The sequence below is a fragment of the Choloepus didactylus genome, chromosome 4 (genome assembly GCF_015220235.1).
Source record: "Choloepus didactylus isolate mChoDid1 chromosome 4, mChoDid1.pri, whole genome shotgun sequence".
Taxonomy (NCBI): domain Eukaryota; kingdom Metazoa; phylum Chordata; class Mammalia; order Pilosa; family Megalonychidae; genus Choloepus; species Choloepus didactylus.
Window position 1 is genome coordinate 121,259,327 of NC_051310.1, and position 22,500 is coordinate 121,281,826.

General features: G+C 40.0%; 1 protein-coding gene across 6 annotated transcripts in view; it reads right to left on the minus strand.

Moving 5' to 3' along the window:
• LIPC (lipase C, hepatic type) overlaps nucleotides 1-18,258 on the minus strand; it is a 211,363-nt gene extending 193,105 nt beyond the window's left edge. For 5 of the 6 annotated variants that reach the window (XM_037833847.1, XM_037833849.1, XM_037833850.1 and 2 more), the window contains exons 1-2: nucleotides 17,842-18,258; nucleotides 4,696-4,831 (exon numbers count right to left, since the gene is read on the minus strand). In XM_037833847.1, coding sequence (XP_037689775.1) covers nucleotides 4,696-4,780 — 85 coding nt within the window. In that variant the 5' untranslated portion in view covers nucleotides 4,781-4,831; nucleotides 17,842-18,258. Of the gene's footprint in view, nucleotides 1-4,695; nucleotides 4,832-10,284; nucleotides 10,444-17,841 lie in introns of all 6 variants that reach the window. The other variant, XM_037833848.1, reaches the window with a different exon arrangement.
• Nucleotides 18,259-22,500: the final 4,242 nt, after the last annotated feature.

Below are 22,500 nucleotides of genomic sequence, written 5' to 3' on the forward strand. Positions count from 1 at the left end.
GTTTTGAAACAACTAATTTTAGAAAGAAGAATTAATATCAACTTTAAAGATATCATTCAAATACAGTAAACATTTCCACGTGTGAACCAAAATGTGAACTTACCAAGCAAAATATTATACCTCACAGTTCACAATCTGCTTTACATTTTCAACACAAATAAAAATTCTAAGAGTCTCATAGAATGTTAAAATTGAAGAACCTTGTGTTCTGTTTCTTTGCCTTTACAATCACTGTACTTTGATTGTTTATTTTGCATCTACTCTTTAGAGGCAGGAATCCCATGAGGATTGGTGATAGGAGATGTTCAAAGCAAGTTATAAGGATTCTGAGCCATGACGAACTTATCCTTACAATGAACACATCATTGAATCTGTGATGGTTGGGGCCAAGTGTATAACAGGGACTTATCTAAATTAATGTCAGTATAGAAAACAGCATTGATTAAAGGATAAGTGATTTAAATATTCTAATTTGAAGTTTACATAAACATTAGCAAAACTCATCAGTAACCAGAGCAGTTATTTAGAAATTAGATCATAAACTATTTTTTTTCAAGGCAGAGCTGTAGTCTATCACTGACATCACTTAGAGTTGTGCTAATGAAAATCAGACCAAATTATTGCTAACTTCCCAGGCAGACAGCTTCCACCTCTGTAATCTCGGTCCTCCCCTGATTAGATTGTAAGCTCCTGGAGGGCAGGACAGGCTGTGCAGTCCATTATTTCCTCCATGCAGTATCTAATGCATGAAGGCTGAATTCTCAGAGTGTGTGTTGAGGTCATAGGGGTCCCTAAGATCCTTTCATTGGGGGTCTATGATGGTCTCCTTTTTCCTATAGGTAAGGCCCAATTTTCATCATATACTTCAATCAAAGCAACATATTACAACAGATTGAAAGCAGAGACAGGTAAAAGAATTCAGCGGTCTTCTATTAAGCCAGACATTAAAGAATTCTGCAAAATGTCTTGGTAAAACAATGTCACTCTTCTGACTCATTTTTTTTTTTTATTGTTTGAACACTGGTTATTTTTCATAAAATTACATTAACATATGTATGTTGATGTGCAATGGGTTTATTATTGTTATTTTTAAAAACATTATCATACATCTTAAATCTTTTTTCCATTTTAATTTCTAATATGGTAAATATTGATAACTAGAAACCACATTTTAAAAAAAAATTTCTTTTGGATCCTCAATAAGTTTTGAGAATGTAAAGGTGTCCTGAAACCAGGAAGTTTGAGAATCTTTGCATCAAATCCACAGCCTTTTATATGGCAGATGCTCAGGGCACAGTTATTAAATGAATAAGTGACTGACTGAATAGGTGGAACTTAAGCTTCTTCTAGGATCTGGAAGCTGTGGCTGGGATTGGAAGGAGGGGGAAAATGCCTGTTCCAGTTTGCTGATGCTGCCTTTTTGCAAAACACCAGAAACAGACTGACTTTCATAAAGAGGGTTTATTTGGTTACAAAATTACAATCTTAAGGCCATAAAGTGTCCAAGGTAAGTCATCAACAATCAGTACCTTCACTGGAGGATGGCCTATGGAGTCCAGAAAACCTCTGTTAGCTGGGAAGGCACATGGCTGGCAACTGCTCCAGAGTTCTGGTTTCAAAATGTCTTTCTCCTAGGACGTTCCTCTCTAGGCTGCAGCTCCTCAGAAGTCACTCTTAGTTGCTCTTGGGGTATTGTCCTCTCTTAGCTTCTCTGGAGCAAAAGTCTGCTTTCAAAGGCCATCTCCAAAATGTCTCTGTAAGCTGCAGCTCCTCTCTCAGCTCCCGTGCATTCTTCAAAGTGTCCCTCTTGGTTGTAGCAAGCTCACTCCTTCTGTCTGAGCTTATATAGTGCTCTAGTAAACTAATCAAGGCTCACATTGAATGCGCAGAGCCACACCTCCATGGAAATTATCTAATCAGAGTTATCACCCAGAGTTGGTTGGGTTGCATCTCCATGGAAACACTCAAAGAATTACAATCTAATCAACACCAATGTCTGCCCACACAAGATTACATCAAAGATAATAGCATTTTGGGGGACATAATACATTCAAACTGGCACAGTGGCCATAGGTAGTGGTGGCAGAAACCTTAAAGATGGGGCTGCTGGGGTCCAGGAGCAGCTCCTCCATTTGGAGCATTGTCATCTCTGATGGTAATACCAATGAGGTGGGGTCTGGAGATAAGGGTGGCAGTGGCTATGTGCCAGGGAGGTTTTAGCAACCACCTTGTATCCTGTCTTCTTTGGGGCTGAAGGGCACGAGCAACTGCTAGAATATGCCTCCCCTGCCCAGAGAGAGAAACTGAACAGAGTGGTTTTCTAGGACCCTCTGCCTGTCAAACCACTGCGTAGGATCACAATGGAGAGGGCTGTCAGTCGCACAGACTAAGGCTCCAGGTACCCCTCCCTGCTCTGTCCTGACAAGCCATGGGACCTCGGGCAAGTCACTTAACTGCTGGCTACTCGACCAGGTGGTGGCAATGGAATAAATTGTTTGTGTAGTGCCTGGCACACAGTGGGGCACAGCACATGAGGGGATGCATTAGTAAAATGCCATTCATAATAATTTTAGAAAGCAGACTGGGAGGAGTGGGGTTAAGGAGGAAGTGTCCTTGAGGGAGTCTTCCCTGGTCCTTGATGAGTTCCAGTTTAAGCTTGGTGTAGACAAGGGCTTCTCAACCTTCGCACTATTAACATTTGGGGCTGGGTGATTCTCTATTGTGGAGCTGTCCTGTGCACAGTAGAATGTTTAGCAGCCTCCCTGGACACCACCCACTACATGCCAGTAGCACTGCCCTAGTTGTGACAACCAAAAATATCTCTGGACATGGCCAAATCCCCCCTGGGAAACAAAATTGCCATAGTTGAGAACCACAGGTATAAATACTCATCTGACAGGGGTCCACTGTGGGATACCTGCTTCCCCACAGTTTGCTCAGGAAGACATCCACTGGCCAATGCACACAGATCTGGCTCACTCCTTGCACAAAGAATTCTGCTAAGACATTCTGCTTTCAAGGGAAAAAGAGGTGTCCTGATTCTGATTCTCTTAACTGAAGATCCTTCCTGCTAATGGAGGCCACTTTTGGACAAACCAGGTCCCTGGGAAGGCAATAGACTGAACAGCACAAGGAGATTTGTTGAGAAAATATGGACAACGCCCAGAAGACTGGGGGTGGCAGGCCCTTCCTTTGATTCCCACCTCAGCATCGATGGCTTCCAACCCCCAAGTCTTAGTTGCAAAAACAGGCTGGGCCAATCAACAGTAGAATGAGTAAATGAAGTGTGGTATATTCAGGCAATGGCATGCTGTGGTGGTGAGAATGAATGAGCTACAATGACACCAACTACACAACAACCTTAACAAATATAACGTTGAGTCAAAGAAACCAGATACAAAAGAGCACATTCTAGATGTTTCCCCCAAAGGAAAAATGATCTATGGTAAAGTTCAAAGGGCACACGAGGGATGATAGTTCAGTTTGTGAGAATCCTTTGAGCTCTTATGATATATGTTGTACTTCAATAAAAAGTAAAAACCACAAACAAACAAAACCAACAGTCTGGGCCAAAGTGTAGGAAAGGCATTGTGAACTCAGGGAATAAAAATCATCAGCAATTTTTCCTGTATGGCTCTGAATTAATATGTAAGGCCATTCTTGGAAACGGCCTTATAAATGAGAGGGTGTATGCAAAGTAATTGGCACAGTGCGTGACACAAAAAATACTCAGTGCATGATTACAATTATTACCACTAAGTTATTAACTGACCTGGGATATGAAATAATGCTCAAATACAAAGGAACAGCCCCCCTTTTTAGAAAGAAGAAAAGATTCTGGAATTTTCAGGTTTGTAAGTAAATTCTTTATTCTCAAAGTTTTTAGAGCTCTCTCCAAATACAGTCTTTGAGAGGAGGAAAATCTAAGCCCCTACTTCAGCGTTACTAGCTCCTGACCAGTAACTGGCACGAAATCAAAGTCCCAAACTCTGGGCCAGATTTGACTCAAATTGACCTACCAATTTGGCCAAATTATTCAGTTGACTTCCTATCAGTCATGTACTGACTCAGTGTAACTGTTTGGCCATGAACCTGGAATCCACCTGTCTGATCAATCATTTGGACCTGTCTTTATCTAGATTGATACCTAGTTTGTGAATTGACAGACAAAACAGCTGTGACTGCTGTTGGTTTCCTCAATCTCAGAGGGAAACTTTGGCAGCAAATTGAAGTCTACAAAATGTGCAGTGATATCTCTAGTCCTGGGAAACAGGACTCTTAGAAATTTCGCTCTCTTCTCAGAGATCCAGGCAATAAGGCAGCATTTCATTGCAAGCTGTGCTCCCCAATTTTGAACTAGATGCAAAACTAACTTTCAAGAAGATCTGAAACTCTTTCAGATTATTCTGTACTGAAGAAGGCTTAGCATGGCTCTTTCTGAATCAGATATGCAAGAGACTTTGCTGCTAGCTGCGGGCCCTTTTAGAACCCTACTACTTTATGAGTGTTTTCTAGAAGTTCAGTCCTGCTTATGAACTTCTAGATGTCTCTGTGAACCTGTGATGCCACTAATAGCACCACCTGATATGCTCTGAAGCAAGCTCTGTCCCACACAGTCAAAGACACTTGCATTCTTTGTGACACACATTTGAAAAGAAAACTGTGCCCATCTTTGGAGAGAAGGCAGGCTCTTACCTGGTTCCAGGCTTTGTCCACAGGCACTTGCTTGGATAAAGATGCACAAAATCAAGAAAATAGAGACACACGGGGGGCCTTCCATTTTTTTCCGTCTCACCCTGGGGTCCGAAGTCCTCTTGCTAATTTCTGGAAGCTAAAGAGATCAGATTGTCCATGGATACTTTGTTAGGGAAGGCTGCCCATTAATAATTAACCTTTAAGCATGCTATCGAGTGTTCACTTTCCTTGTTGCCCCCAAACCTAAATCTAACTATATCTAATACAAAAAAGATTGATTTACATATGTATTTTAATCCTGATACATTTTGAAAATAAAATATCTTGTCATGTATTCTTACTTTCTTGGGCCAAAGTCACGGTTCCAAACAAATCCATTTAAAGTTTATGGGTTGTGTTTGGAAATTTTGTCAAAGGTCAGGGGTCGGTGTCTCCCACGTGGCTGCCTGAATCTCCCTCTGATAGCACTGCCAAGGGGATGTTGGCTTATGGAAGGGCTGTTTCAAATCTCAGGCTAAGCCCAAAGAAAAAGAAAAAGGCTGTGCTACACTGATAGCCACCAGAGGGTCTGTTTTCTGTTTAGTTCAGCAAATTTGGCAATCCTTGTGGTCAGGACATGGTGGGGCAGCCTCGTTTGACTCTACAGCTGAAAGGGACAGAAAACCTGCAACCTCAGTATGAGAAGGAGCTGACGGAGAAGAAAAGATGCAAGATTGTGCTGTGGGCCCCATTGAGGGATGATCCTAGAGTAAAGGCAACTTTTCCTCCTCTGGGTTAGTTAATGCTCCAGTTGTGCACAGGACTTTGGTTATCAGTGAAACCATGTTGGGGCAATGCTGCTGTGTAGGAATTTTATAGCATTCCTAGGCTCTTTAGTTTTATTTAACCTTCACTCATTCAATTTATCTCCCTCCCTCCTTCCCTTCCTCCCTTCCTCCCTTCCTTCCTTTCTTTCCTTCTTTCTTTCTTTCTCTGCCTACTATGTGCCAGGCATTGTTCTAGACCTTTCTGATATACGAGTGAAAAAATCAGGCAGAGATTCCACTCCTCGTGGAGCTTCTGTATCTGTCGAGGGAGGAGGGGAGTCGGATGAAGAAACAATAGACGTAATAACTAAGGGATTTATAAGGATTGGTAAAATGCAACGCAAGCTATGGGAAAAGGACAAGAATAGCAGGGTTATGGACATCCAAGAGGAAATGCTGAGTGGGCAATTAGATAATTTGTGAACATTGCCCGGATGAGCCTGATCTGAAAATTTGGGCATTCTTGACCTCAGCCCAAATCCAAACTAAATGCTATCCTGGGGCTGCACCTCCTGTAGGGTGACAACTTGGGGACCATCCAGTCAGATGCATGATTTCTGGGCAGGGACATTTGCCCTGGCTCCCTGGCTGTCCCCTTCCTACCCTGCATAGTTGAGCAGGACCTGGGGTTCCACCTTGCTTCTTTTTTCCCCATAAAACCTAAAACCAGCTTGACCATCCACCTTGGGCTCATTTTCCCTGGGCCCACGTTCATCTCCTCTCCTCTGGGTACTGCCAGTAACCACTCCCATCTCCCACCTCACTCTGCAGCTTAGCGCATCAGAGGCTTATGAATCTGAGAGCCTCCAGAACACAAAACCCCAACAAAACCTTCTGAAAGAGGCCTTCAGAATTGTTTCAGCTCTTATAATTCCTTTATTGGCCCCACCAAAGATTCTTTGACTACCCCCCTTCCCCCACCAGGTCAAGGTCTTTGAGGCTCTCTGGGAAAGTGGTAAAGAGGAGTGGCTGGCTGTCCTTTTCTAGGGTGTGGTTTTAAGGCACAGGCTCTGTTGTGATTTCTTTAAGTTGGCTGGGGAGAAGGAAGGACTTTGTAGGGCATGAAGTTTCCAGATTGGGAATCTTGGCCTACCATTTATTGGCTGCATGAAATTAGACAAGTTACCTAACCTTAATGAGTTCTGTTTCCTTACCTATAAAGTGGTAATAATGTATGGCTGATATAATATTTTGAGATACAAACTTGCTGTTATTTTCCTCTTGCTCTCCTTCCCACTCAAGGAGGCAAAGTAGAGAGAAATCTGCAAATATTTTGTCTTCCAAAAACTTAGGAATTTAGGGCAAATTATTCTAATCCACAAAGCACAAACAAAAGGCTAAAAGTGTTTTCAAGGGATGTGAAGGGAGAAGGACATCTCCCACCTCCCATCACTGGAAAGAGAATCTCTTGGGCTTTGGAGATGGGTGATGGAGGAGGAGATTTTCCATGAGTCTGAGAGCAGAGGGGACCTTCAAAAATCCTGCTAGAAGGTGGTAGGAATCCAGAGAGGAAATGACTCTGTGTTGGCAGATTGATAAAAGATGCTCCTGTATCTGGTTGTGGTGGGAGCAGCAGTGAACCTCCAGGGGAGGCAGGCCACGTAGATGGGGCGGAGGGCCTTAAGGTGGCCACCTGTATAGACTGATGCAGAGGACCAGGTGCTCACCTCCCAACCTGTGCCCGGGTATTGTGTCTGTTCCACAACTATACATAACTTGGGAGAGGGAGTGTGGGTGCAGGGTGGGGGAAGAGAATCCAAGAAGGCTAAAAAATAGGGGTTTAGAATTAAAAATTCAGACGGATTATTGAAAATAGAGAAATTTCTTGCATATCAAAATTTGTGGGCTAAGAGTCACACCTTTTACAAACATGGATATGTTGTGAGGATTAGTGATTTGTGTGTGAAGTGCCAAGCCAATTGCCTGGTTCATAGCAGAGGCTCAATAAATTATAGTGACTTATTCTGGAGGCAATAGGCTTAGTGGTCAAGAATTCAGTCTTTGGAATTAGACAGATCTAGGTTCAAATCCCTTGTCTATCACTTATTAGCTGAATGACCTTGGGCAAGACACTAACTTTCTGAGCTTCAGTTTTCCTCGTTTGTAAAATGAGACTAATAATACCTACCTGAGCAGATTAAATGTGATAATGCACGTAAAGCCCTCAGCAATCCTGGCAAATAGGGAAAAATAAATGGTAGCTACTATTATTGTTTTAATTGTCTTTAATTCATGTAGGGAATCAAGAGGGTGTCCAATTTTAGTGAAAAGTGAAAGGAGTGAAAAACAAGAGGAGTCTGGACCACTGGTTCTAAACCCCAACTGAGCATCAGAATCATGGTCAGCGGGGAGCTCTGTAAAACGGCAAGTTATTGGGCCCATCCCCAGGACAACTGAAGAAAAATGTCTAGGGCTGGAACCTTGACAACTACCATTTTTGTCAAGTTCCCCAGCTTATTCTTGGTCACATGAAATTGAGAACCATTACCTCAGAGTGGTACTTGAGCAATCTATTGGGGCACAAGAAGAAAATAATAGGCCTTTCGGGTTTTTTAAATATCACCTTAGAAAATTTTATTTGTGTATGTCTATATAATGTTTATAATATATTAGTACTATATAATTGGTATATAATACAATAAAATATATTAATGCCATGCAATTTATAAACAAATAAATATACATATACTAGGGGTACGCAATTGTTTTTAAACTGATAGAGGTGCTCCTCACAGAAGATGTGAAGACTCCGCCTTTGTGGGTTAGAATGGCTCCCTAGAATCTGGTTGATTCTATTGATGCATCTCTGAATCACCAGTGGATCTGTTAGTGGGATCTTTGGTCAGTTCCATGCCTGGAAAGCTCAGCAGTTTATTGGGGGTTCTTCATTTCCCATGAGCTGAAAGGGGGCAAGCCTGAGCCCCACAGATGCTGGAGCCTCCAGAGGAGCTGCCAGCACTTCCCATGCCACTAGAGCTCCGTGGTCTCTTCCTGAGCCATTCTTTAACAACTTTTCTAATTTGGGTGATAGCACACTTTGGTCTACAATCCTCAGTCTAAAATAATGTTTTTATAATTAGATTTTTAAAAATTGCCCAGTTCTTGCTCTCTTTTAATTTGAAGAGGTTCATGAAGAAATAGAGATTTCAAGAGATGTATTTGATGACCTGGAGTGTAACCTCTAACTTTAGTGTAATGGTGACAAGAAAGTTAATCCACAGAAAAGGAATACATATTGTACAGGGATAAAGAGAACAGGTCCCAGGAGGGAGAAGACAGGGGATCAAGGTGAAGTTCAGTGATGAGAGAAACAGGGTTTTATATTCAGAATCTGATGTTCTTGTTTTCGTCTTCAGGAACTGGACAAATCTGAGCATAGCAGTCTCTAGCTGGAGTTCTAAGGAAAGAGTTATCACAAGAGTAGCACTTGGATTGGGACCATTATCTCCCTAATTTCACAGTCATAGTTTAGAGAGATTAAGAACCAGCACAAGGTCACCTCCCCAGAGAGGCTGAAAGAGGAGAAATCAGTACTGTGTGAGTCCAGGGTTAGTTCTTTTAACAAGCACGAGCCCTTAATCCCTTCATATCCAGCTTTCTCCAAGGAGTGAACTGGCTTTCCCACATCTTGACTCTATCCCTTTTCCAAGATGAAATTTGCAAAGTTTGTAGCATCATTTCATTGGAAAATGACTCTACCCTCTTTTACTCCTGCCAGAGACCAAGCTGCTAGAGTGAAAATGGCTGAGATTTTATCAGGCACTGATCGATCTGTGTGCACGTTCTTGTCCTTTCTGGGAATAACGCAAAAACAAGTAGGGAAACCTCATTAATTTGAGGTGGCTTGGAATATGTCCTCATTTGGAAAGGGGTTGGACTGAAGTTTATACTTTTCCTTATTTACGTTTTAAAAAAAGACTAGTAAACAAATGGAAGATGAAAACGAGACGGCAGAGGATATTTTTGACTATTTGAAAGAATGAAGCATTTCAAGCATTTCAAGAGGATATTTATTCCCCCAAGGTTGATCATGCCTTGCAAGTAGGGCTGCAGTCACACAGCTCTGCCTGTGACTAGCTGTGTGACCTTGGGGAAATTTTGCAACTGGTCAGGCAGAGCAGCATGTGAGATGCTTTGATATGCTTTGAAAATTCTGTTGAAAGATAATTAAAAAAAAAAAAAAAGACAAAATGAACACAAGTTAAATATTTTATTTAATTCATTAATGAGAAAACCGGTAAAGGTGTAATAACCAGTTCAAAGGAGAAGCCAAAAAAATTACAAATTTGTGTGGATAAAGGAATGTTGAAATGAATATGTAAATGGAGGCAAAACTAGCTTCTCAAAGTGGGAGGAAGTCAGTTGAACTTCCACAGGACAGGACAAAATTTGTATCTTGCATTGCTATTAGTATCTACAATTTACTGAGTTTGTAAAATAGCTCAAGGAAATGACCGTTAGGATCAGACAATCCACGAAGGCTGTGCAGTGTGTAGACAGTGCAGTTTTCTACTAAAGCACATTTTTTTCTCTAGAATTCCTATTGTTAAAGAAATGACAAAGAAAGTATTTAGCTACAGAATTCTAAAGATAACAGGATAAGTTTCCTTCCATGGGAAAGGCTGTCTCTCTCTTTATCCTTGTCTCTCGAGTGGAGGCTCTGTGATTAGAGCACTGGATTTCCATGCTGGCTCCTCTCTTTTTAGCCACATGAACTTAAATTGTTTTCTGGCTTTGTGCCTAAGTTTCCTCACATTAAAATAGGGATAGGAATGGTACTTACCTATAGGTTTGGGGGAAGATTAGGCAAGATCACAGACAGTGCCTCCCATATTGCCCAGCATGATACATGTTGCTATATGTCAGCTGTTACTATTTACTACAATCTTTCGTCATGCTTTTTCTTCCTCCTCTCCCTTTCGTGTTCTTTCCCTTTAACTACCTATAATGAAGAACAGAAATATTCTTAGTGTTTTTTATTTTTTAAGTATCCCTAGGGTCTGTGTTTCCTTTTGTCGATTTTGAAATTAACTGCCTAAGTTGTTTTCTATTTTAAAAAATAAGGCCTTCCCCCCCATACCCCCAAATTTTTGCCTTCTAATTTTTTGAATAATTTCCGTCACCTATCTTAGACCAGTGATTCCTGAATTTAAATTTTACAAGTAGTTTCTTTTCTCAGGGTATACCCATTATGGACAAAGAAAACAGACACTTCGAGTGGGAGAGGCCCTTGGAGGGCCTCCCGGCGTGGACGGGACACCAGGGCCTAAAGAGGTGCGTCCCTGCAGTCACGCATCAGAGTTGGGACAAGGGGCTCCTTGGTGAGTCTACCAGGTTCTGGCTCCTGAAACTGCAGGGGCCTGTCCCAGGGCTGAGAGTGGCGTGCCCCATGGGGGGGCAGGGTGTGCCCGGCAGCAGAGAGGAGCACCCCCATATCCCAGCCCTGGGGAGTGAGTGCAAACCTGCCTCAGCAAGTTTGTTTTTCCTTTGTGTCCAGTTGGCGTGGGGGTGGGGTGTCTCTTCAACCCCGAAGGGGAATTCCTGGATGTCTTAGGGACAGGATGCCTGCAGAGATTCAACTCCACCCATCCCCATTTTGGTTCTTACTGAGAAACTTTCAGATTATTCAGGTGAGCCCTTCAGATGCTCTCCCCATTTTTGCAGACGCTTTGATGAAATGTTTGCTCTGAATGAGGCAGGCTGGAGAAGGAGCTGTTACCTCTAGGCAAAGTTCAGGGATAGAAGGACAAAATATTGCTGTGTCTAGGCTTTCTTTAAATTCATGGTGACAGGAGTGATACCCTGGAGAGAGCCATTTTTTACTCTATAGTTCCACTCCTATCGCCTAATCTGACTGTCAAGCTACACGGAGGAAACTCGGGAGAGCAAAACATTCTTTCAGTAGGTTAGGAAACAGCTGTGATTAGATCTCAGCGGTCACTCAGTGTGTAACTGGGATCTCTGAGATGGGAAGAGAACACAGTCAGATTTACACAGGCCTCTGCCTCCAGAGACTCTTTCTTTTTTCTTTCAGTATCATTTCTGGCAGAATAGCTTGTTTTAGCTCTTGATAGAAAAGTCACTTCCCTGTCCATTTTTTATAGGCAACGTACAAACAAGGAAGGTAAATGACAGGCTGTTAATATCTGTAGAAAGACCTGCTTTTGGCAAAACTGGAGTCACTGGGAGGGAGACGGATTTGAAGGCAAAAGATGTGGGATTGAGCCCAGCTCTGCCTTAGCTAAGTGGGAACCTCTATTCTATGGGGATAATGGCACCTGGGATTCCCACCCCAGAGGGTCATGAGAATGAACAGATGGCGCATGTCCAAACCCCTTTAAGGACTAAAGGGACCCATGCGAGGCGGAGGCCCGCGTGAGCCCCAGACTGGGGCGATAGTGCGTCTGTGGGACAGTGAGATCTAGTGAGGCTCAGAAGCACTCCCGCTTCCTCACTTTGGACCAGGAGGCATCTGTGGTGCCCCAGGGGCTCAGGGCAGCCACCAGTGGAGGGAAAGTTCTGGCTCCTGGCAGGGCAGGTTTCTCCAAGAAGGCATGGAAGGAACACGGACGTGCCCACTTTAAGTTGTTTGCTGGCTACTGCAGTGAGGCCAAAACACGAGTGGTGTGCTCACAAAAATAATTACCTCATGACTTGTTGACGATTCTGTAACTATGTAGCTTACAAGGGGTGACAGTATGATTGTGAAAACCTTGTGGATCACAGTCCCTTTATCCAGTGTATGGATGGATGAGTAGAAAAATGGGGACAAAACCTAAATGAAGATTGGGGTGGGAAGGGCGGGATGATTTGGGCGTTCTTTTTTACTTTTGTTTTTTATTCTTATTGTTATTCTTTCTGGTGTAAAGAAAATGTTCAAAAATAGATTGGGGTGATGAAGGCACAACTACATGTTGGTGCTGTGAACAGTTGATTGTACACCATGGATAGTATGTGAATGTATCTCAATAAAACTGAATTTTAAAAAATAATTACCTCAGACTTTGAGGTGGGAGTCAGGGATAGCTGAAATCTGGCAGCCAGGCAGGTGGGCTGAGGGCCTGGCTGGGAACTTCTTAGGGAATTTCTGGGCCTCGCCAGCACTCCCCCGCTGATAGAGCCTGGGATGCTCAGTTATTACTATAAGGCTTAATATGATGATGAAGCGTATCTTAAGCCTCTTTCTGACTCTCTTTCCTGGCTCCTCTTTCCTTCATTGCTCCCTCTGACTGTGTCCAGAACCCTTGAACTGTGCTCACTCCAGAGAAATCTCTGCTCTGGGCTGTTTTCCTCCCAGAGACCCGTGAGGAGAGAGGGCTCCTGGGCTGGATGGATCTGCTTGGGGGTCTCAGCATGTAGAAGAGGTCCCCTAAAAGGTGCATGTGGATGGAAAAGAGGTGTCCAAAGACTGGGCCTGGAGCACCCCAACATTTAGAAGTCAAGGAGATAAGGAGGGACCTCTCTGCTTTGGCCAAATTATTTCTCAAAAATAATTTCTTAGTGGTGACATTTCTGGCCAAAGAGTGTGAACAAGGTGGTTGTAAATGACTATATGGGCCAGTGTCTGAGCAGCTTCAGCATCACTCGACGTTTGTTGGTGTTCCTTTAGGATATGTAAATTGTCATCATTAGACTGCTTTCATTTACATGTCTTTGATTTCTAGTGAGAATTAACATTTTTCCACTCTTATTTGTCTATGAACTGTATTTCCCTCTGGGAAGGTCCTGTCTTCCATCCATTTATCTTTTGGCATCTTGACATTTATTTAACAAATTTGAATTAGCTATTTGTGACAGATCTTAATTCTTTGTAACGGTTGATAAAAATATTTCCCTCTTTGAAAAGAAACCTTTAGTAATGCCAATTTTTATAGTGCAATCATTTCAATTGCTTCAAAGCTGAGAAAGTTAAAATTCCCCCAGAGAGCTGATAAACACTTATTTCAATGTTCTGCAAATTCTTCCATAATTAGATTTTATATTTAAAACTTTAATCAACCACAGCTTATTTTGGTGTTTTATCTTAAATACTTTTTCTATTATAAAAATAAGTAATGTGTATTATTGAAAAATAGGAAAATAAGGAAGACCAAAAAGTAAAACACGAAAAGAACCATAATTTTACCATCCAGAGATAACCACTGACTGTTGATATTTTACATGACGATCTTCCAATTATTTTTCTTGTGTATATATTTATGTTTAAAAATGTAACTGCAAACATACATACATTCTTTGCTAACTTGTTTTTTTAATTTAACAACATGTTAATGATACATTTCATGGCACTAAATATGCTTTTAAAGTATTATTTGAAATAGCTATAGAGTATTGCATTCTACAGTTGTATCATAATTGACTTAATTCATTATTGTTTTTCATTCACTTTAATGTAATTATGGACAATGCTGCTATAAACATAGTTGGGCATAAATCTTGGCTCACATTTCTAATTACTTCCTCTGCATAAATTCCTTAAAATAGATTATCTGAGGCAAAGGTTATGTACCTGTCTTTTTTTTCTTTTTCACATGTATTGCTAAGTAGATTTGTATCATTTAAAATTCTTTCTCAGCAGTGCTTTCCTCTTCCTCCCCACCCTTTATCCTTGTCAACACTAGCTATTAACATTTGCCTAATTTCATGCTAAACTGATAAGCCAAAATGGTATCTATAGATTTAAATTTGTTTTTCTTTTATCACTAATAAGTTAAAGTTGAATTTACCACTACTCTCAACTTTATTGGATAGTTTAATTTCTTCATGAATTACCTGTTCCTGTAGTTTACTTATATATTTTTTAATTGAAATGCTCATTTAATAAAATGGTTATTTTTATAGTGCACACCTGCTACCCAGGTCCATCAAATCCTAACATTTTGCCACATATGCTTCCCATTTTTGTCAAGAAATAGAATACCTGTATATTTACATATCTCTTCCTGAACCTAATCCCATTTTTCCCTCTTTAGGGGCAATTCTGTCTTGAATTTGCTATTTATCATTCTCATCCATGTCCATATATGCTTGCAACATATGTATGTATTTATAAAAATAAATAACATTATTTTGTATATTTTCAAACTTTTATACTTTGCATATCCATCTGAAACTTGCTTTTAAGTTCAGACTTTTATTTATGAGACTTTTTTCTGTTGATAAAACTGCTGTAAATGGTCCCATTGTATGACTATATCACAATTTGTTCTTCTGTTGATGGATATTTGTGTTGTTTACGTTTTTTTCCCTTACAAGCAGTATTGCAGTGGATGTTGCATTGTGCAGAATGAGAGCTTCTAGAGTTTGTTACTAGAAGTAAAATGAGTGGGAAGACAGTTTGGCAGTTCCTCAGAAAATTAAGTATAGAATTACCATAATACTGGGCAAACCCGCTTCTAGGTATATACCCAAAAGAATTGAAAACAGGGACTTGAACAGTTATTTTCACACTGATGTTCATAACAGAATTATTCACAGTTGCCAAAAGATGGAAGCAACCCAAGTGTCCATTAACAAATGAATTGGTAAACAAAATGTGGTCTATACCTGCAATGTAATATTATTGGCTGTAAAAGGTAATGAAGTTATGATACATATGACAACATGGATGCACCTTGAAGATATCATGTTGAGTGAAATAAGCCAGACATGCAAGGACAAATACTGTATGATCCCACTGATAGGAAATAGAATAAGCAAACTCATAGAGTCAGAAACCAGAATACAGGAGACCAGGGAATGTGATGGGGGTAGGGAATGGGAGGTTAATGCTTGAATTGTATAGAATTTCTTCTTGGGGTGATGGAAAAGTTTTGGTAATGGATGGTGGTGGTGGGAGCACAACATTGTGAACATAATTAACAGCACTGAATTATATATTTGAATGTGGTTAAAAGGGGAAATTTTAGATTGTATATATGTTACTAGAATAAAAATAAAAAAAGAAAAACCGTAGAATGTACAACACAGTGAACCCTTAAGTTGACTATGGACCATAGTTATTAGTATAATTATAATATTCTTTCATCAATTGTAACAAAGATACTACAGTAATGCAAGATGTTAATAATAGGGTAGTATACGGGTACTCTATTTTCTGCATGATTTTTCTGTAATCCTACAACTCCTCTAATTAAAAAAAATTTTTTGCAGTTGCTCAGGAGAATTTTTGTTTTATGTTTTTGGTGGTTGTCCTTAGAAATTGTCACCTGTTTATTTGTCATTGTTTTATATTTTTATTTTTATATAATTTCAGACTTACAGAAATGTTAAAATGTTAAATTTTAACAGAAATGTTAAAATAATGGTATGATTAATTCCTATATATTTTTACTCAATTCACCAATTGTTTATATTTTATCCTGATTGCTTTATCATTCACTCTCTTTTATATATTTATGTATGAATTTCTTTTCTGTGTCATTGGAAAAATAAGTTGCATACAAAGTGCCCCTTTGCCTTAACTACTTCGATGTGCATTTCCTGAAGACAAAGCATTTTCTCTATAAAAAGAGAAATTTAACAGTTATTAAAATTAGGAAATTTCATATCAATACAATACCATTATCTAATCCCATTCTCCATATCCCAAGTACTAATGATCTCTATATTGTTCTGTGTGTGTGTATGTGTGTGTCTGGTTAGATAGAGATAAATTAGATATAGAGATAGATAATTAGGAGAGTATCTTAAAATTTATAGTAATGACAACAGTGGCAACAACTGAAATTGCTGCATGTCCACAGAAGCTATTATTCATAGAGCACCCAATATATTAATATCTATTTTCTTCTTGTGCTATGTTCTAGAAAAGTTCATAGTTATTTTCACATGTATTATTGTTTTATTATGCACTTTCTACGTATTCATAGTAGAAAAATTACAGACAATGAAAGCAAAGCAAAATTCACCAGAAATCTCACGGCACTGAGATGAGCTCTGTTAGCAAACAGATGTATATTTCCTAGACTTTTGATTTCAACCAACAAAAATTCTAGACTTTTTTCAACTTAAATAAAATGACTGCATTAAAAAACAGAATCATAACGTATGTCTTATGGTTTTAAGTCTTAGCATTGTAATATTTTATACTTTATAGTTAATTTTCATAGCAGCTTTGCAAAGTAGAGCCACATTTTTAGATGAGGAATCTGAGGTTCAGAGAAGTTCGATAAATTGCCCAAGGTCACACAGAAATAAGGGATGGAGTTGTAATCTGAACCCCAGAGAATCTGCCACCAAGGACTGTACTCTGCATTGAATCACTACTTTGCCCAAGACCCCTTTCATTTTTAACTTACATCACCAACACTTAGATTTATTGCACTGTGGTGAGAACATGTATCTATATATTTTTCCTCAGAATTAATTTTTTTTTTGGTTTTGTTGGAAAGGTAGTATATATGAACCAATGTCTATTTTTTGAAAAAAAAATGTATAGTTTTTGTGGGTAGTGAGTTCAATATATTTTCATTGGTTCTAACTTATTCATTGTATGTATTCATAATTTCTATGTTGTTTTTAAAAATGTGTATCTATTTTTGTCACATCATCTATATCTTTTAAATTGTTGTCTATTTGAATTTTGTTTATTTAATTTTAAAGATTGTTTAATTTTTGTCTTGGCCTGATTAAAGAATTAAAACCTATTGCAATTGTGTGTGCGTGTTTTTTTTTTTCCAATTTCATTTCTGTTTGCATTTCTAACTGTTAAACCACGTCTTCACAGCACCCCGCCCCCCTCCTGGGCTTCAAAATCTTTTATATAATATCAACCTTATCAACTGTTTTCTTTTTGTATGAGTTTCTTTGACAAAACTTTCTTTAGTTTAGCATTTCTGTATCTTCTTGTTTTAGGTACCTACTCTTAATCAATAAACATATTGTTGGGTCCTTTAATCCAGTATGGGAATTTGTCTTTGGAGAAGTGAAAGTGCTAATAAATGGACTCCTTTCGGATGCAGGCAGTGCTTATGAGGTGGGCTTTCAGTTTCCGGCTGTGTGACTTCTGTAACTTACTGAATTACTCTGTGAGGAACTCTGGATTTTCTCCTCTGTAAAACCCTATTAGAGTGCCAACATTGTAATAGCTCAGATTAAATGAGATAAAGAACATTCCGGAATAGAAGCATATTACACTAATTATTTGTAAAAGATAATTGTCATTATTTTCTGTGATAGGCAACATGCCTTGAAATAGCATTGAAAGCAAATTTCTTGCAAATATCATGTAAAGCAAGTTTCTTACAACAATGATCTATGCTCAAAATGGGGATAATTAGCTCTACAATATTCTCTAGCTATGTACATATTTCTCTTTGAGATATTGGGAATAACTTACAATAAAAACTCTGAGATGCAGTTGTCCAAAGTCCCCTAGATGCTCTCAGGTTTCAGTTCAACTTGTTTGCCTCCACTCCTGGCTGCACCGGGGAGCTTCACAGCTTGACTTAAATTCAACCAAGTTAGGAGTCAATGCCTGGTTTTCATTTAGTTAATTATGTGTTTCAGTTGTACGAATAAGTTGTGTACTCTCGTGATGGATATTGAAGTTGCAGGCTTCACTGTTTCCCGGCTCTTCTCATCAGGCTTGGAGAAACAGAAACCAAGAAAAATGAGCCAAGCAATGATGGATTTTATACTTCCTGGATCATGTAACTTGCTCATCCAATGAAAGTGAATCTGGTGGGCAACCAGATGTGTGGACTGATTTCCAGCCTCTGGTTGTCCTTGCAGCAGCCTTCTCACCCTGCACAATGGGAGCCTCTGCATTTGTTAAAACTGCCAGAAACCTTTGCTCTCTAAACCAAACTGAATTCTTATTGACCTCCGTGACTCAGGACCAAAACTAGGGCAGAGAGGAAAGCTAAAGAAGTCTGAGGCTTACAAATTAGAGCCCCTTTTTAACTTTTTAAAATGTTCTTGACAGTTTAGGATCCAGACTACAAATAGACAATGCTACATTGCCGATTGGAGGAACCCATGCTCTGTAATATTTATAATCTGATAAATTCCAGAGTGATGTGATTCGTTTTTAGTTGTATGAGCTTCAAATCTCTGAGAGCTTCTATTTGATCACCAGAGGGAGAGATGGGTCCATATCCCACCTGCTGTAACAGAACAATTTCCTTAAACTTCTCTGATACTAAGAATCACCTGGTCCCTTGTTAAACATAACATTTCCAAGTCCCTGGAAATTCTGATTCAGTGGGTCTGGGATGGAAGCTCAGATTTGTGTCCTGAACATTAGAGAAACAGACTGAGGGATTAGGTCTGTTTTTAGAATCAGACAGCCCTGGGTCTAACTCCTCGGTCTTTGACTTACTAGTTATGTGGTCTGGCACAAATTACTTAACCTTCCTCAACCTCATCTCAAAAAACACAGAGATAAAATATTCACTTGCAAAGACTGTTGAGAGGATTAAAAGGACTCCAAAACCCTTCCTTATCAGGCCTTTTTCTGCGTACTGCTAAATCATTTCTACCTGGGTTGATTTGAGCATTATATGTGACCTTATTTAGAACATAGGCATAATTTGTTTTTTGTTGTTGTTGTTTTTACTGAATCCGCCCCCCCTTCCCATTTACTCAGCATATATTTATAAGGCTTTTACTGTATGCAAGATGCTGGGATTCCCAGCACCCACTTATCACCTCCCTGAGGGTATGACATGTCCACATGGCCCACCTCAGGTTTTTGAAGGGTCTGCCCAAGTTTCTTGCCTGAGAAACATCATTCAGCAGATCCATAATTAAACAGGGGCTTCCTGGGGTTAGGAATTCCGTGTCTGTATCCCTCCCTTGAACCATAAATTCCAGTTTTCTTGAATCTGGTCATATATATATATATGTGTATATGTATGTGTATATATATGTGTGTATATATATTCCTTCAACAGAATGTATACCTTTAAATTATTCCATTTGATTTTACACAGAATACATTCTAGGTGCTTTCCATTATGCACATTACCCTTCTTGGGACACAATAACCTTTGTGTCTTTTCTCCGCTGCTAATATCAGGAATTCAGAGGAAAACACTTATATTTTATTTATATTTCACCTTGCTTCAGAAGGATTTAAGGCACTTTTTAAAGGTACAACAATACAAGACACATTAAAAAGAAAATTTAAATAGGGAAAATAGGGTGGGAAAAATAAGGTGAATCTTTATAATGTAAAATGTGAATGAGGTTATACTTCAAAATGCCTGTTACCTGTGGGCCACATATTTGGCTCTGAACTCCCTAGCAGTCATTGTATACTCTCTGTAGGCAAAAGATGAATGTAAGGATACATTAAGGCAATTTTTAGGATGATTATCTATAGGAGTCATTAATATTGCTTTAGTTTTTGCACTAGCCTTGAGTCCTGATCCACATTAGGGTCCTTGAGAATCTGTAGCCTTGAAGGTACCAGAGAAAACTAGGTGCTCTCCAACCTCCCAGGCAAATACAGAATGGATCAGAGAATAAGGAGGCCCACAGAGAAGATGCCGGCTGGGTGGAAGAGCTGGACCAAGGAGCAGCCAATCGCCTGAGCCAGAAGCTGTCATCATGGCAAGAGTAGTGATGGTGGCTCTACTCCTACTGGCAGTGATATCCTATGACCTGCCATAGTCCTGCCATCTTTACTTCTGGGCTAGGCACTTGTGAGGGAAGCTTATATAATTTGTACACATAATCATTAAGAGAAAAGAAACAGCCTCTTTTCATGTTAACCTGGTGAAGCCAAATCCAAAGTAAAGGCTGATGTCCAGCTGTTTAGCCAGGCTGAGGCCAGCTGTGAGTCCCTTGCATAGGAAGACTGAAGCCTGCTTCAGATTTGCCTTTTATGCTCTTTGCTTTCTAGTAACAGTACTGCACAGGAATTTCAACAAGAAAAGCCCAGAGGAAGATAACTGCCTTTGAAGCTACCACTCTGGTTTGCCTTGTTCGTTTCAAACAGAGGCATTTCTCAAAGAGATGAAGGCCTGTGTACAAATGACAATGCCCGTTGCATTCTCTTGTCATCAGCTGTGATGTGGCAGCTTTTGATTCCATCCAGATTCTGCCTTGTTTCAGAAACTGATTGATGGTTCTTCTGCATGGAGAAGGCAAAAGGTGTAAATGAACAGAGGAATGGTAAGGCAAAGTACTTCAAGAGAATGGCTTGAAAGTACTTAAAATAAAAGGTAAACAGAAGCCTCCACAAAAGTAAAGAATTATGAATGGCATTGAGCTGTTCCTGGTTGATAATTTGTGGTTCTTAAGGATTTCTACCAGTTTGTACAAACACATATAAGCTCCTTAGAGACATCTGGCCTAAGATTTTAGGCCCTTTGGTGGAAGAATAAAAGGTTAAATCCAATAGATAGTGTAAAGCAGGGAAAACTAATTGAAATAAAGAACACAAGCAGCCTGAGTCTGGGTTGAGGCAATGAAACAAAAAACAATGTATTGAAAGACCCAATAATTAGGCACCCTCTGTATAGGAGAGGGCACATGATTTCTCCCTAAAAAAACATACAGAGCCCTGCAAAGCCTCATTGTAATCACCAAGGTTGGCATTAGGACATGCTCTGTGTAAGCTCTGAGATAGAGCCTCCTCTCCCAAACTCTTGTCCTTCTCTCTTGCCTAACAGATAGAAACAAGTCAGTGAAGAATCAACATAAGAAATCTAGCCACACTAAAGACTTTAAAAAGAAAACCCTATCAAACGGCTTGTCAGTTGGCATTCTCCATGTCTCCGTGTGGGGAGCACAGTGCTGGCTGAGGAAATGTGGGGTGGTGAGGGCAGAGGAAGAGAGAGGGAAAGTAAAATGAAGCAGGAATCCTCATCCTGAGCCATAGTTCTTATAGATCATGTTTTCATGGAAAAATAATGTCCACTCGCTAAAGGGTGTTTCACTGTTTAAATTAGGGTCAATAGCTCAGTGGCACAGAAAAGAAGTTAATCAAAGCAGATACTCTTGGTTGCTCCCTCATCAGCCAGTCCAGTCCCTCCTTTTACTTTTTGCCTCTGCCTCTCTCTTGACTCAAGGAAGGGTGACCTATCCTGAGCTCTAAGAGCAAATCCTGATTTTTTTTTTTAATGGTAATTGTAGTAGCCAGAATTTCAAGATGGCTCCCAAGACCTTCATTCCCAGATGTTACTCTGGTGATTATGGCAAAAGGCAGGTTATCTGGTGAGGCCTAATCTAATCACACGAGTCCTTTAAAAGCAGAGCACTTTCTGCTGTTGGTCACTGAAGAAATCATATCAATTTGAAGCATGAAAAGTGTTCAGTGCATCATGCTGGCTTTGAAGATAGATCAGAGAGTGTTCTCCAGGAGTTGAAAGTGACCGCTGGCCGATAGTCAGCAAGGAAATGGGGACCTCAGTCCTATAACCACAAGGAATTGAATTCTGTCAGCAACCTGAATGATCTTGGAAGAGGATTCTTCCCCAGGGCCTTTCAGATAAGAGGCCAACATAGCTGCTACCTTGATTTTGACCTTGTGAGTCATTGTGATGGTTAGGTTCATGTGTCAACTTGGCCATGTGATGGTACCCAGCTGTCTGGTCAAGCAAGCACTGGCCTAACCATTGTTGTGAGGACTTTTGTAGCTGGTTAATAAACCAAAAGGTTGGTTTATTAAATCATTAGTCAATTGGCTACAGCTGTGACTGATGACTCAATGAAGAGTGTGTCTTCCCACAATGAGAGAATGCAGTTGGCTGGATTTAATCCAATCAGTCAGTTGAAGACTTTCAAGCGAGACAGATAGAGGACCTTTATTTCTTCTTCGGCTGACCAGCAAAGCATTTCCTGAGGAGTTCGTCGAAGTTGCCAGTTATTTCCTGAGGAGCTCATTGAACATGTTTGTCGAAGATCTCAGTTCATTTCCTGAGGAGTTCATGGAACATCTTCATTGGAGTTGCCAATTTGCTGCCTGCCCTATGGAATTTGGACTCGTGCATACCCACAGTTGTGTGAGTCACTTTTATAAATCTTATATTCATAGATATCTCTCATT